Raw genomic sequence first — 17165 nt, forward strand, 5'->3', positions numbered from 1 at the left:
ACGATTATTTATTTCATAAGAAAGTTAAAAGGGATTTCATGTGCTATTTTATTAAGTTATACGTAAGCTAACTGCTTGAATGATTAATTTAATTTGCATAAGTCTGTTCTCACCTTACACCTACCCTGGTAATATTAGCTTATTATCCAGAATGATGGGGTTTCAAATTGTTTTCACATTATTATTATCATTATCCTTGTCTACTCCTACCCTCCATTTCCAGTCTAGTTGACCTTTTATTTTTATATATAAATGATCTTAACAATCATATGTTTGATCAGATTGTTCGAGGTGTATAGCGCTAATATATCATTACATAGTACTGATAATCTTCGTCTTCTTATAACAATATCGAAATAAAATGTATGTTTGTAAAAATGCGTAACAGTTGAAGTGTAAGTTATTCATTCGTAGTTAATTCGTTATTGACTATCAAATGTGTTCTCAATATAATAGCTGGTAATTTTTGTACTCTATGACTGAATATACCTTTCTGGGTAGTTTTATTAACTTTATATTGCCTGTATGATAATCAAGAATAACAAACACCATCCATCTCTGCTTATAATGTTGTAACTTCACACACTACCGAAGCATTCCGTACAGGATGCACTTGTGACAATAAGAGAGTGATCAATCGAAGTCCTAAACATAAATAGGAAGTTTCAAACAAATTAGGTACATAATAGAAACTTGTGAAATTCCAAAGGAAACAAAATTAGATTTTTTAGACTTTAAAACAATGTACTCTTAGATAATATAAACTTATTGTTTAAAAGCATCTTTATTGAACACGTTATATCAATATGAACTCATAAACCTAATGAATGTTTAAATTCACTTAGTATTGTTTGTTCGAATCTTCCCATTGATGTTTAGGACTGAAACTGGTCAGCTGACGAGTCCCGAATAGGACGAAATGCGCGTCCTAGATTCCATTGCTAGCCACTATCCATCTTTGCTCCTAATGAATGTTTGTTTTAATCTTGTTTTTACTCCATGTTGTCTGATGATTCCCAGTTGATACTACTGAAAATGATAATATAGCAAAGTTATCATTAAGTTTACTGACTTATTAGTTTAACTCTAAGGTAATTCTCATAAAGTAATAACTTTTCCTAACTTATATGTTTCTTTCTTTTCTCAAAGGTATGCAACAACTGTTACGAAACGAAATGGAAATCCTTCAATAATTGATTCAAATTCTTATTTTTTAACATTAACACAAGTTCGATTATTATTATTGTTATTAGATGCTATAATTATATTGTCTAGATGTTTTAAAACATTTGAATTTATGCATAATATTTGGTTTGGCGATATCAAATTAATTAATGCCAATCATTTAATTCATGAAATAAATAATAATTCACAAATAATGATTGATTCATTTGATCATTCTATGCATCATCATCATCATCCACAACAAACACAACAAATACATGGTAATTATCATTATCAATCTCAACTTCAAATAAGATCACCTAGACATATACAATTATCTATAGGATCTACACCATTTTTACATCCTGCATCATGCTCATCAAATTTACATGAATCAAATCGTCATTCAATATCTAATGTATGTTGTAATTTTGATTGGTAGAATTAGTTCAGTTTAGTTTTATTTAGATGTTGTTGTTATAAATGTAATAAGGGATATATTATGTAAGAAATATAGATTCAATATGGATACGGTTCATTTAAATATCTACGATTACTATCGATCGGACTGGAAGTAATTTATATATTTTAGTTATAAAGCAATATTTGAGAAAAAGTGGTTGTTATATGAAACTTTTTGGATATAGAAAACAATAATCTAGATGAAAGTACATTCATTTGAAGAACAGGACTGCTAACCGCTTTATAGAACCACACTTGTACACATTCTTGTTTCCTAGTTGAAAGAAAACACTGGTTACGACCTATTCATATCACTCTATAAGACAGCGTGAACTGGTAGACCGGTCAAGGGAACTTATCTTTCAAAAAACTCAGTCGTATAGAAAGTTCCTTTTATAATTGTTGACAGCAGATTTTTAAATATATCAGTAGTTTGGTCACTCCGAAATTCTAGATTTATGTAAAGATATGTCTTTGAAATAGAATTTTGGGATTAATTGTTTGGACTTCCTCTCATATTCTTCTCTACGAAGTGGCTTGCATAATCGTTTTCAATGAAAATTTTTCGGAGTAATCCAAGTTCTTCATCAATTGATTCAGTGCTACAGATTCTTCGTATATGTTAACGTAAAGAACGCGTAAGATTTCTGTGTCTATGTAATGTTAAGGAATTTCGTTAGTTGGTCGTTCCATGTTTGTTTGTTGTGAAAAGACTTATTTAGGTGTCAATCACTCCCTATCAGAAGCACATCTGGAAATGAGATACGGTGATCCACTTAATTTTCTAACCTGGAGCCTGTAGCAGGATAGTATGAATTGAAAAAAATGAAAAAATGGCAACCAATTCAACATTATCGTTGCAAGTGACAAATATGTCGTCCATATGTCTTTTGCATGAGCAAACTCTATTGCTGACCGAAACAAGTTGATTGTTTTCGAATTTAGATATGAGACGATCAGATAGGATTAAACCCAATGGAGACCTCGTTGCTATTCCATCTCTTTGTCTATATATTTTGTTTTTGAAACTGAACTGGATATTTAAGGTACAACTCAATAACACCTTCAAGTGGTCAGTTGGTAGGTCTACATCCATACCGTTAAAACAAATATGGTCACATATGTAAAACATAGTTTTAGTTAATGGTATATTGGCGAATACAGAACTATGGTGAAGTTACTCATTTGAACAAAATGACTAGTTAGAATTAATGGTCCCGTTATTCGATCTACTACATACATATTGGAGTTTTCATTGAAATAATGCAACAGATCATCTTACATTGTTCCCAACCCTAACTAATCTTTCCGTAATAAACTGATGAAGAATATATTCAGTAATTTGAAAACTAGTGAAAATGCCTAATTTAAACTACCATAATTCTAATTTATGAAGTATACACATCAAAAGAACAGGTCTACTTTCACTCGTCACTAGAACCAAGTCGTTTTCCAAATTCTGACAAGTTTATTCCTATGATTGTTTGAAACGCGACTTGATTCAAAAAATACTATATGGTACATGTGTCTTTTCCTTGTTGTTTAATTGTAGGATTTCCCTGCATCAATAGGCACAAATCACAATGAACCAGTGACTGCCAATCAAACTATTCGTGCAAGTGAATATGAAAGAAAATCTTCTACAGGGATTAATATAACTCAAAACGACCCACCAACACTAAATTTTGATAATGGAACTGGACGTTTTACAGCTTGCTACTGTTGTCTTGATGCTCATTATTTGCTAGTGATAACTGGTATTGGCTTATTATTCATTGGACTAGTTTTAATTTGGGCTACTGATAGACATGTTCGACCAGGATGGCTTTTAGCAAAGTGAGTTGCATGATTTCAATCTTTGTTAAATACTCATCTTTCAAAAAAAAACATTACTGATCTGTAAAAGTTTATATATGTTTAGTCTATAAAAACGAAAATAATTACTGCACATTTGTTTCAAATATGAATCATAAGTATGGTTAGCATTAGCTCAGAGCGAAGATTCTTCTTCATCATGTTCCTATCAGTGTGTTTACTCCTAACGACCCATTAGACGATTTTAGGTAGTCGATAGCATTAAAGGATTAGATAATTCTGACGTCGGTCCTTAGTCGGTGATCGATAAATTGTAAATCAACAGTAAAAATTCACCGCGAAGCTTGAGCAAACTTTATCTTTCATCTTCTTTCTCTCACATTGTTTAATTTAGCTATTTTTATAAATCTTATTGGCATAATTATCATTTTGCAGATCAAACAGGTAGTTTTAAAATAAAATAAGATTTCATACATATAGTTTCCTTTATCATCATGAAAAGAGTAAGAACGGTTATTTGAGCAGAATAACATGAATTCATTTTATTTCGTTTGGTTCTCGTCAGCTGCTTACAACTTATGATATTTGACAATCGTAATTACAAAATGTGTTGAAATTACTTACGTGAAAAAGTTTAGCTGGAGGTTACTCTGAAGACAATATCGGTATAGTACATCAAGGGTATAAATAAATTTAATAGACTGAAAAAAATATGATAAATACACACCTTATATAAAATAACGTTCTACAAGACTGATGGTAACAAAAGTCCAAAGGGCTAAAAACGAGTGGTTACTCAGTGTGTAAACGCTGATAATACGTAAAGCTGAGTTAATTAAAATAAGATTACTAATCTAGAAGATAGTCGAAATAAAAACATGTAATGATGCAATTATTTGAAAGAAAGAATTGAAATAAATTCTTATAATATAGTGAAGGAATATTTGTCATCAAGTCAAAGAAAGGTTAACAACCATCTCATTTTGAACACATCATTCAAGTCTCTGAAGCTCAATATTAGTGCCTTCAGTAAACTTCAGAAGACTGAGGATTGACTATTAATTAATCACCTAGTAAGATTTGAAGACATCGATGTGATGTCCCGTATCCACGAAATGTTTAGTAGTTGCACTGTTCAAAGTAGTTCTCTCTCTTAATCGAAAGCTTTTTGGAACATTTTCGAAACATCTCAGATACTCCCTCTTTTCGTTTTGTCCAATGTAGTTGCTGTGGGAGGTTCATTTAATTTTATAGATATATTTGTCGGTAACATGTAAGGTTTGCTTGTACATAAGTAATAGCTTTTCAAGTTCTACCATCAGTAAAGCTGGGAGATAACAATACTGACAAATTATGTCAATGGTTCCAAAAAGTAGTATTTTAGTGAACAAGGATGTTACATCAAAAGAAACCATGAACATACCACCAACATTCATACGATTTGGTCTGTCAGCAAATAGGGTTGAATCTCCTAATGTATATGTTACTAATCTCTGATGGACTAGTTCCGGCTTATCAGCTAGGCAGCATGCAACTTTATGATACAGTGAACTGATCATCGACAGAATAGGTCTGAGAGGGATATCATGTTTGTGAATCTTTGGTAGATCATACATATTCATGCATAAGAGGCGTCCATCAGCGGCGAGTTCTTAGACCAATGTAAGCAGAATAAGCAAATATTTCCATTTTTAAAAGTTCTCTTAGCATGACTATTATTCTATTTTCTTCTGCGTCAGTTAGACCTTATTAGATTTGTCTACCTCGAATCTCAGTTGATAGTCTAGGATTGACTTGATCTTAATAACATTAGCAGTTGTGTTCATGAAGAAAACAATCGAACTTTTAGCTGGTCGTGATTTTGCTTAATGTTTCTTAAAGCTTGTCGGATGTTAGTCGGATAGAATTTTCGACTTTGATGTCGTTGAAGCAAAATATTGGTAGGCAAGATCAACTAACTTTGATTCGAACCAGAACATCTCCTCATTCATTGGATGCAAATCTTTCATCTGGTCAAATAAATTTTTGAACTGAGTCTCTGTATCAATCTTATTTAAACTTGATTTTGTTATGTGAAATTTTAGTCACAGTGATCAGGCTTCTGTTTATGTATTATTAAGCTTCATATTCGATAAGTTATAAATACACTTCAAAGGGTTTTTTGAGAACCCTACATATAGATGTTCTGCTATCAGAGTTTTCGAGAGAGATTTATGAGAATTCTTCCAAACCTTGATTTAAAGATTGTGAATAACCTTGATCAATTTTGTCCGACACGATTTCTACGTCATTATACACTTTATCTGAAACACTGGGTTCATTTCTTAGTTAAGTAATAAGTAAATTCGTTGATTCAATATGCGATTTGCTGATCCATTAGAAGTCTTCAAGTGAGGGTGGTAGTTTTGTAATTGTGGTTTTCAAATATCATAGGATGTAAGAAGTTGACGATAACCAAACTAAATAAAATGAATTCACGTTATTCTGCTCAAATAATTTTTTGGCTCTCTTCAAAAACTAATATATTACTTTGGAGATGATCAGGTCGAGGTTTCTGTGAAAATCAACTTAACATGCCTAAAGACTCACATCTTTTGTATGTACTAACAGAAATAAATCTTATTTTATGTTGGAGTTCATCAGATTTAGATAATAAGTGACACTTTCTAATTTACTACACTACCTTGATATATCTTATCTTTTAATAATAAGAAATTGTTAGTTTGCATGTCACTTAACCGTGTGTAAAGCTGTAAGATAGAGTTTAGTTTGATTTTGAGTGAATAAGAATGGGTGGCTTAGAAATAATAGGTGTTTAGTTTTAAAATCTAATTATCAATGAACAGTAGACTCAATTCATGCTATCGTTTGCTCAATGTATGGATATTGGTAATGCATAAGATGATTACATAATAATAATAATAATAATAATAATCCAGTATTCAGTACACTTAATGTTTGTTGATGATGTCAGTGTAAATACTTTTCTTGATATGTAGAATTCAGTCTAATAGTTTAATCATCTTCCCCACTACAACAGAAAATAAAAGTTATTAACAAAAAAAGTATAAGCGTAACATTTATGTAAGAGATTTTACAGTATCTCAGTTAATTCATTTATAGCAAATATGAACTATAAGCATTTTATTAAAAAGTCAGTATCTACCTTTTCACATACATTACTGACAATAAACAAATTTTACTTATTTGCTTTTTTTCTTATATACCTTTTTTCATGTAAGAGTTTACAAATACGAAATCATTTTTCTCGACTTAAATATCAAACTAAGTATCCTTTCCTTCATACTTGAAAGCAAGAGTCATTTGAAGCTAGACCACCAAGGAAAACCTGGTGGCACTGGATGACCGTTTCGTCTTAATACGGGACTCCTCAGCAGTGCGCATCCACGACCTCATCTCGCGAGATTCGAATCCAGGACCTACCAGTCTCGCGCCAGAGCGTTTAACTGATAGACCACTGAACCGGCATCCGACGATGTTAATGTCTTATTTCAACCAGTTCACGAAGTTGAGCGACTGTTCACCAATTGTCTTCAATGAGTTCCTATCTCACAACAGACGTGGTTGAACTCCATTAGTCACTGCTTCTCACTAGAACTCTAGGACGTACCTCTCGAAGTCAGTCGTGGATGCGCACTGCTGAGGAGTCCCACAATACGACGAAACAGCCGTCCAGTGCTTCCAGATTATCCTTGATGGCCTAGCTTTAATTGACTCATGCTTTCAACTATGAAAATACTGAAATCTCCACAAAACCCTCTTCTGATAATAATATCCTTTTTTCATTGTTACCTTCGTAACAATTTTAAATGCTGATTTTATATTGCTTACATTAATTGTATATTATATTTGGTGTATTTATATTGCCTTCTTCACTTTATTGATCATAAAACAACTCTAAGTTGATGATATTCACTAAACAGTAAATGAACACATATACATACTTAAGTAAAATTTGTTTATTTATTCTCTGAAGAAGTAGATTACACTGAGTCACGAAACATTAGAAACTAACTTTTCTACTCATTCGGATATTACAAATATATATTTTTTGATTTATAACAATCTATCCAATGGTCAATTTATTAGAAATTATCAAGTCAGACCTTAGTAATAATGTAGTGCCGCGATTCGTTCATCGTTTACTTCGATAACCGTTATAATTCTAATCTTAACGGTGCGTAAAATCAGAAGACAAAGGATAGCAGCAACTACAGTTTATTGTCGAATAACTCAGGTCAGAAAGTTAACAACACCTGAGCGAATAATAAGGAGCAAGTGAACAGGCGAATAAGCGAAGGAAGCGAACGAGGCGGAAATGACATGCAGTGGAGATGGCTGGGAAGCCAACTCGATTTAAGCAGGCGTTAATCAACATTTATAGTCGGACAAAAATGAATGACAGACATATGATGAATAAGATACGAAGTGTGCACACATATACGCTCATATAAAAAGTACTCAAGGTTAATAAGCAAATGATTAACAAGATCAAAAGATGACTCAATGTACAGGTGAATTGGCTTGGCCAGTAGCTAGAATAAAGTATATGGGCTTAACATAACAACTGATACTACAATAATACCTACATCCTTATGTAAAGCTGTTTATTTCATTTACAATTTATAAACAATTCACTTAGATGATGAGATATACACAGAATTAATGAGTACATGTAATATATTGATAGAAAAATAAACAAACAATTAGTTGGATAAGAAAATGAGGTAAGTTTATTAAAAGAACACTTATTGAAAAAAAGAACTAAAACTGAGATCTGTAAGAAAAAGAAATATTACAGTTATATAATATTGTGATGTGGGTTACTTATATCCACATCAGTAGTATATGGTGATGATCAAGCATAGAATATATTGATAAGGAAAGAAGCGGAACGGAAAGCAATTGGTGTGAAAATACATGAACAATGAAAACAGAGAAGATGGACTGATATTTGCAGAAGGAATAGTCAAGATTCAGACAATTGATTAATAGTTTGCAAATTAACTGTTTACTGTACGGTTGTTAGATTTTAGTGAGATAGTCTGTAATTTCCGTGTCAAATACATTCGATTGTCCCCACTTCTGTCCTTGTTCACTACAATAATAAATCAAATAGGAACAATTTCGTAATAAAGAATGATCTAGGAAGAGAAACTAAATAAAATATAATAACAGTAGAGGATAAATAATATAACAATGAAACAGGATGTATTATTTATTTATTTATTTAAACACAAATATTGGTACAAAGAAGCACCAGATACATTTGCGCCACACAAATCCCATTTGATTTGTGTGAGGGCTGTGATACTGTTGTGTTTATCTCGGTGAGGCCTCCAATTCTGTAGCGCCGTAAATCTGATTCCTTTTTGATCGTACGTACTATCTATCCTCGTATGTAACAAATGACTTTATCCGCGTTGGTGAATAACGGAATTAAATAAGTCAAATACGAGAATGGATTTAGAATACATATATTTCCTACACTCATTGATCTGGCCAGGGAATCAGAGCGATGAAGTAAACAGATGAGAGCGGAACATAAATGACATGCAGTGGAGATGGCTGGGAAGCCAACTCAAGAGCGAAGCGAAAGATAATGCGTATTGGAGATGGCAGGGAAGCCAACTCGCTATGAGCAAGCATTAATCAACATTTATAGTCAGACAAAAATGAATGACAGACAAATGATGAATAGGATACGAGGGGTACACATATACGCTCATATAAAAGGTAGTCAAGGTTAATAAGCGAATAATTGACAAGATCAAAATATGACTCATAATGGATAGGCGAATTGGCTTGGCCAGTAGCTAGAATAAAGTATATGGGCTTAACATATAAATTGATACTACAATACTGCTTGGGTGCCCAAACTAAAGCAGGTGGTTTTCTTAGACGGCCACACTCGGAGCCTTTGACCTAAAGGTCTGATCCACAAGGCAGTGGAACATCGTAAGGAGATGCAGTCCCATGGTAGCCGGTGACCAACGATTGGTTCATACGCCATTTGTTCCCTCACGATACTGGGGCCCATGTGCACCATTGGTTTGGAATCAGGGTTTTCCAACTCCCCTAAGTGGACTTTCCGTGTCCACCAACTCGGTTAAAGCGCCTGACATTCGCTTTTCCTCCTCTTAATTTCGTAAACAACAGTGATGTCACGAGAAGGCAGTGAGTAATACTTCCCTGTCAGAGGCTATATATTCGCGTGACCATGTGAGAGCATTTCAAAATGGAGAGTGGACTCTCCCCACTCTCGTAATAAAGAAATATCTGAGAAGAGAAACTAAATAAAAAATAATAACAGTAGGGGATAAGTAATATAACAATGAGACAGAATGTAAATTAAATTATGTAATAAATCAATATGGCATTCAAACAAAAAATTTGATTTATTTAGACAAGATTAACTTTCAAATATTTTTTACATTTTGGCTATTGACATGAGAAATATATGATAGATAAATCTTCTTTTAAACTAAAAAAAATAAGTACAAATGGATAAATTTATGCTTGGGAATATGTTAATTCACAAGCTAGAAGGATACTTTGAATGTCGGTTTAGCCTCTGAAAAGAAACTATTACTTAATAATAACACTATAGATATAAGTATGAATACTTTTCGTAATCTTCGAAATTATTAAATAGATAGAAATATCGAAACCCTTAGAGTCTGTATACTATTATAGGGTATTGTAGGGGTTGATACTATGTCAATCCCATATGGGTTATCCTACCCTCTAAACGGACCAATCTACTTATTCTTCACAAGGCATTTTTCTACTGTCACTTTATCGCTTGTTAACCTTGAATCTTCTTTATATGATCATATTTACGTTAATTACTTACCTTATTCATTATGTGTCTGTGACATATTTTTGTCTGAATATAAATATTGAGTCACGCTTGATTAAAAGGAGTTGGTTCACTCGCCTTCTCCATCGCCCGTTATTTCGTTTTGCTTCGCTTCCTTCACTTTGTCTGTTCAGATCAACAATCGTACGAATTATGAGTATTCAAACTTCAGTCCCCTATTTGACGTATATAATTCCGTTTATATATCAACATCGATCATCATACGATGTAGTTGGAGTCAGATACAGGGCCACTAAAGTATAACTACCAATCAATCTACACAATTAAAAAAAGTTTTCAATAACAGTAATCTTTCTTTAATTAGACAGCTGAATAATTTCAAAATCACAGTTTGATACTTTTATATAGAATTGCTTATTTATCAAATTATTATTTCAATACTTCTTATGATACATTACAGTGCTATCTTTTCGATTGTATCCTGGTTATTGTTTCTTAAATCGCTCATTTTAGGTTTTAAAAGCAACTAACACGCATGCAGCTCCAATACTTCTTAGCACATCGGTCAAACGTTATATAGTGCCTGTGGCTTGTGTACATCTTTTCAAGATTTTACATTCCATTAGCATAGTGAAATGAAATTTTATGGGTCCAATCCATGTGTAGTAGTGGCGGTAACAGGATTAAAAGTAAAATAAAAGACTAGAGATCACGGATAGAATTTGCGAAAATATAAACTAGTGAGATGAAAAAACTTATGAGGAATTTAAAAACATAAGGTCTAAACGAAGACAAGAAGTGAATTCACTGCTCCATTGAGAACGATTCTGAGCCATGTTATACAGAGTCTCTAACCACTGGTTAAGATAATCACGCGGACTCCAACTAGGTAGTCTACACTTACTTTGCTCAGTCTGACTGTCAGTGTCTTCACAGAATGATACTATATGTTGGTTTGGCCGCCCTTAGGTTTCTTCCAGCCTACTCCTACGTCAATCATCATCACGCGTCGAAGTAGGCAGGGGATGGTTATATTTATCACATGTCTTAACCTTCTCAATCGGTAAAAATTCACTCAATCTCATCGATTGTTTGCATCATTTAACTAATATTGAGAATTCCTTACGTAATGGTCTCAAAATATACTTTTAATACGTACAAGATAAGTGATCTACACAACTGGGAAATGGAACTGTTTTATGCTCAATAATTAATTCATTAACGCGTTCGAAAGTGAAAATAAAGGGTTTACTGCTAAGTTAATCAATAGAATAACTTCAATTTTTCTTCTATTACTTACTTATAAATGATTCTAACGGGTGACAAATAATAAATGATTCTGTATGACATATAATATGATAATCACCACCTTGTACCATACCTGGTAAGAATTTTGAGTAGGAAAAGATTGTTTTCGATTAATCTAAACATTAGAATAAGGAAATTCGTCTAACTGTAATATATTTTAATACAATTTCTTAGAAGTCATTCTTTATATTTTCCGTTGAATATGTTTCTTTTTCTGTTCAAAGTCTAGAATTAATTCAAACCTGTTGCTTGTATATTCATGTATGTTTATGAATTATATACCCAGTATTTATATCCCTGCTGGATTAAAACGTCATATAGGATAGGAATATTTTGATTTATTTGCGAAATGAAATTGAAGTTGTACAAAAATGATTCTGGAAATACTTTTTTTTATTGAATACATCTCATACTTGGAATTTATGAAGTCAAGAATGATTGTCATGAATGGATATTGATTTATGGAGTATAGACATTTCAAAAATTCAGTATTATGTTTAGAGCTATTTTTGAATGTTTAGAAGAATTACATTTAGATTATTACTTGGCTGAGTCTATAGTTTGCTTTCATTATGATTGCATAATTCACTTGTCTGAGTATTCGAATAAAAACTCGTACCTTTGAAATGCATTAATTTTTGTATATTGTCATTTTTTTAATACTGTTTTATTTGGTCAATTGTTCCTCGATGAGAACTTATCTGGTGATTGAAGGAGCGGTAATCAATTTTGAATGTCAAAAGCTGATAGAATTTGTCGGAAAGTTGAAAGTTTTATTTTTACTACAGACTTAACACTTCAACAATAACAACCATATATCTCTGATACTAAAATAAAAAGATTAAGCCTAACATAAACAGTCATTCTTTTTATAAATCAGTGATATTTTTAGATAACCATTTCAAGTTCCTAATTTATCGAACACACCTAACTACATATGCATATAAAGTAACCCTAATGAAATAGCGAATCGGCGTCAAAAAAATGAAAAAAAAATTGTTTTTTTTGAAAGGAGGATCTCAAAAAGGTGTAACGACGTCTGAGATGAATGTCTAGTTGGATACTTATATTAGTTAGATGTTTCAGTTCATATAATAAAGTGTCACTGATTTAGATCTCCTTTCCGCTGATGATCAGTAAAGTAGAGGTTACTTAGTGAATAGTACAAATGTCTTTTATTGTTATCGATTCAATTGTAAATAATATGTAAAGGTTTACTAAAATGAAAACTAAAGTTATTATGAAAGTCTTAAAAGTTTGAATTATACAATATGAATAATAGATTTATACAGAATACGTATAATCACGTAATTTGACCAGAAGGGGTCTTGTGAAGATTTCAGTATTTTCATAGTTGAAATAATTAGTCAATTGAAGCTTGACCACCGTGGAAAACCTGGAAGCACCGCTGAGGAGCCCCACAATAGGACGAAACGGCCGTCCAGTGCTTCCAGGTTTCCACGGTGGTCTAGCTTCAATTGACTCATGATTTCAACATAATTTGACATTGAAAATATTGACCACACAAATCTGAAAATGTTTTCCATTTCTATCAGGTCTCCATTATATGAACTGAAGTAAACGGAAAAGTTATTTGGATATTTTGCTTGCCTTTCCTTGCTTTCCTAGCTTAGTTAATTCCATTCATTTTGAAAGATCAAATTTATTCACTATTTACTTATTATTTCATTCTGATTATCTGCTTTATACTTAATAGTACAATGAACTTATTATGACAGATCTAAGTCGTAAATAATGTGATTATGAACTATAAGAAAGGTTTATTCGATACTAAGACATGAAGTTCACACGTCTGCCATTTATCGAATGAACTTGATAAACATTTAAAGATTGAATGGATGATCCATTTAATTTCTAGTGCCTTAGATTGGCATTTATGTTAGAATTAGTTAGAATTTAAATAAACAGTTTGAAAAAAATGCATTTATCTCCAGTTTTTTTTAAATTTTAGATCAGAAGGGGTTTTGTGGAGATTTCAGTATTTTCATAGTTGAAATCTAACATTACATACTATCAAACTATTCTTATTCAATACATTTTGATACGCTTAATTTATTTTTTTATATAGTTGAGATCATGAGTCATTTGAAGCTAGACCACCATGGAAAACCTGGAAACACTGGACGGTCGTTTCGTCCTGTTGTGCGATTCCTCAGCAGTTCGCATCCACGATTCTACCTCGCAAGATTCGAACCCAGGAACTATCAGTCTCACGCGCAAGCGCTTAACCAATAGACCACTGAGCCGGCATCCAACGGTGTTAATTTCACCTATAGTGTTGTAAATCTATTGCCACATGAATTCTTTTTCATTTTCTCAGAACTCCATTGATCTGTTCCGATATTTATCATTGATTCATATCATCATTTATTGTAAGTTAGCTGACGTGGATCTGTGCAATAATAACAGAATAACAACTTTACCGATTGTAAAGTATAAAGTGTATTGTTCTGTATAGGTACTTTTTAGGTAGTAAATAACGAACAAGATCTTCATTGAATAATAATTCATTGCAAAGTCATAATTGTTCATTTAGTTCTCTTAAATGATACTAATCTATCAAACAAAACAGAATAAGAAACACGACAGTGTTGTGTTTTCTGATTTTGAAGATGTATGCCCATTACCATTTATTAGAGCAACAATAATAAAAGAATAGTATTATACATTTTTCAATTCATTGTAATAAAGAGCGTGGAATCGTACTAGGAATATTAGCACGTTTTTAGCAAAAATCAAAGTCAGCTGAGTCGTGTGGAACTAACCAGCTTTGAATAATTCTAACAACACTTTGAGAAGAATAAAAAATCTATAAGATTTTAGTTTAGAAGTAAAAATTACTTTTGCTAAAGTCACCAGTCAATGACGTTCTTTTAATAATTTAAAACAAATGGGAGTGTAATTGAGACTTTGTTGATCAAATCTCCTCTTTCTTCAAGGAAAACTTTCAGAAATAAACATCTCTTGTTTCATAGACGGCCAACATGTTTCCTAGTGATTTAACATTTTCATTAACATTCGATTCTACCTAGGCTTGCTGTTAATGGCCGGTTACTGGAAGAGTTGAATTTTTTATTTTTGTTATTTAAATTCATATTATATGATAACTAAATGGCCGCATTATCGTATTTCCATATTTTCTTTAATGTAAGCTTCCAGTAAATCTATTAACTGTCGCTATGGTCTGATAATTCCTTAGTTGTTCCTAATTAATCGTCTATTATTTTCTTCACTCTTTACCACTTATGAAAAGATTGTGCTAAAAGTATAGTCTCTTATATTTTGTGCTGTGCGGTTTGAAAGTTCGTGTATATTAGTTAATGAGTTTGATGTAGTTATTGGCTGGGGACGTAATGTACATTAACATCCCAAGACATAAAAAGCCTGCTATTCTATGAAATAATGCAAAGTAACAGGGCATGGTAAATGAAATAATCAAGTTCGAGATATGTAAGTTCCGCTTTCTTCTTTGTTGTCTATTATTTAAATCTAGCCAGACAGTTACGGGAATAAAATAACTGTAAGATTTCATTAAGTAATAAGAGAATCATAGATGAAATTATTCCTTTTCGAACTTGAAGGGTAAATCACTTTTCTTTCACTGAAAAACAGCTAGAAGGGATAGAACACCAAACTGATAATGATTTTTAAATATTCAGCTTCGTCTGAACATTAAATCTTCTTCCTAAAGATGAGTGATAATGCTCTTATTTCATGCCTATCTCGTCGAAAATTTATCAGGATTTATGGGCTAAGAATAACTAGTTTAATTTTGCTGAACCATCTTCTCACCCAAACACCAACTGTCTTTTACTCAAATTTTACGTAAGATTCAAATCTTAAACATGATGAATAACTATTCCTGTTCTATCTTTATTATTATATTGATATTTTCTTTGAAATGTAGTTGTATTTTGAACAGATATTTAGTTGGTAACAAACGGAAGTGAATAATTATGTAATAGTGACATGTTAATGATTACTTTAGTGTTTTCAATTTAATGATCATATTTGTTTGTAAGGAACTGAAGAAAAGTTGTTCACAGGTTAGGACAGTGAAATCTTTTATTCCATTTAAAAAATGTATACTTGCATATACATGTATGTTCATATACCACTTCGTTAATGAAATAGAGGCATTTTTTCCACTCAACAAAATACTTGGATATAGTTCACTTTCATGATTAGTAACTAAATTCAAATTATGTGATCAGAGTGTGTACTTATTATGTTATCAATAACTAATACTCTTTCATTGTCAACTAATTTATTTGACACTTGATCACTCATTTATACCTTTACATTACATACCTTTTTACAAAAAAATTTTAAGGGTTTGTTTTGTTCAATAACCTTCTGTTAGTAAATTTAGTCGGATTAATCTGGATGGATAATGTTTAAAGAATAGTATAATATCATAAGTATAAATTATGAGAATGATCCCAATGAATTTATAGAAGAATTCTGGTCGAAACTAGTCAAATAATGAATTATAAGAAACCGATAAGTACTGAACTGAAAAATTATGTGAATGTTTAACAAGCTCACAAAATAAGAATCAAATAAATGTATTTTTATGCTTTAACCTAGGACCTTCGGTCTCTCACGCGAACGGTTAACCTCTAAGCCACCGAATTGGCATCCAACGAAGTTAATGTCTAACATTAATCGATCCATAATCTTGCACAACCCTTAGATGTCAGCTCAGTGGTCTGAAGGCTAAGGATTCGCGCTCGAGACCCAAGCTCCTGGGTTCAAGTCCCCTGTGCAGAATTGTAGTTGCGTATTACTGAGAAGTCTCATACTGGGTCAAAACAGGCATTCAGTGCATCCCCGTTTTTAATGATGGTCTGGCATAGGTTGAATCCTGATTTCAATCGAGAAAATACTATAGTCTCTACAAATCCGAATACCAAGAATAGATTTTCATTATGCTCAAAAAAAATACAAAATCCATTAAACTCAACTTCATTATTCCCTACTACTTAAAATTTGTTCCATTTTGATTTTTATTCTAACCCCCCCTAATCCACTTTAGTTTCATTGCAATCATAATGTAATTCATTTAATAAGCTTTACAATATAATATAGATTAAGGAACTATAAAACTATAAACTGAAGGAAAGAATTGGTTAAATTTAAAAAAAATGCATAGATGAGATAATAATTTTTTTCTTTATTACACCCTCTTTCTTTTTTCTTCTTTTTTATCGTTTTCTTTATTCATATCTCACTTTATGCTTGTTTTTTTCTATTCAATTATATACGCATATTTTTGATCCTCAATACTTCGTTTCCTGTTTAAGAAAAATAAGAAAAGCAATATAATAGTAATTTTATATTGTAGAATAAGAATAAACAAATTAACCATCTAATTACGTTGTTTAGCAAATAGAAGAAAAAATATCACCTCAGTAGGTTTTTTACATCTAAATATATCTAGTGATAACAAATTGAATTATTAGCTACCCCTATTAGTTGTTGTAAGCTGAGATATTGTTTAAATAAGTAATCATATATGTTATATAGTTGAAATCATGAGTCAATTGAA

At 31.9% G+C, this 17165-nt stretch overlaps 1 protein-coding gene across 1 annotated transcript in view; it reads left to right on the forward strand.

The window, feature by feature from the left end:
• Smp_128250 (hypothetical protein) overlaps positions 1–17165 on the forward strand; it is a gene marked incomplete at both ends in the record, with an annotated part of 116177 nt that overhangs the window by 82965 nt on the left and 16047 nt on the right. The window contains 2 exons of the mRNA XM_018796237.1: positions 1150–1582; positions 3179–3462. Of these exons, the coding sequence (XP_018650470.1) occupies positions 1150–1582; positions 3179–3462 (717 nt within the window). The remainder of the gene's footprint in view (positions 1–1149; positions 1583–3178; positions 3463–17165) is intronic.

The sequence above is a fragment of the Schistosoma mansoni genome, chromosome 2 (genome assembly GCF_000237925.1).
Source record: "Schistosoma mansoni strain Puerto Rico chromosome 2, complete genome".
Classification (NCBI taxonomy): Eukaryota; Metazoa; Platyhelminthes; class Trematoda; order Strigeidida; family Schistosomatidae; genus Schistosoma; species Schistosoma mansoni.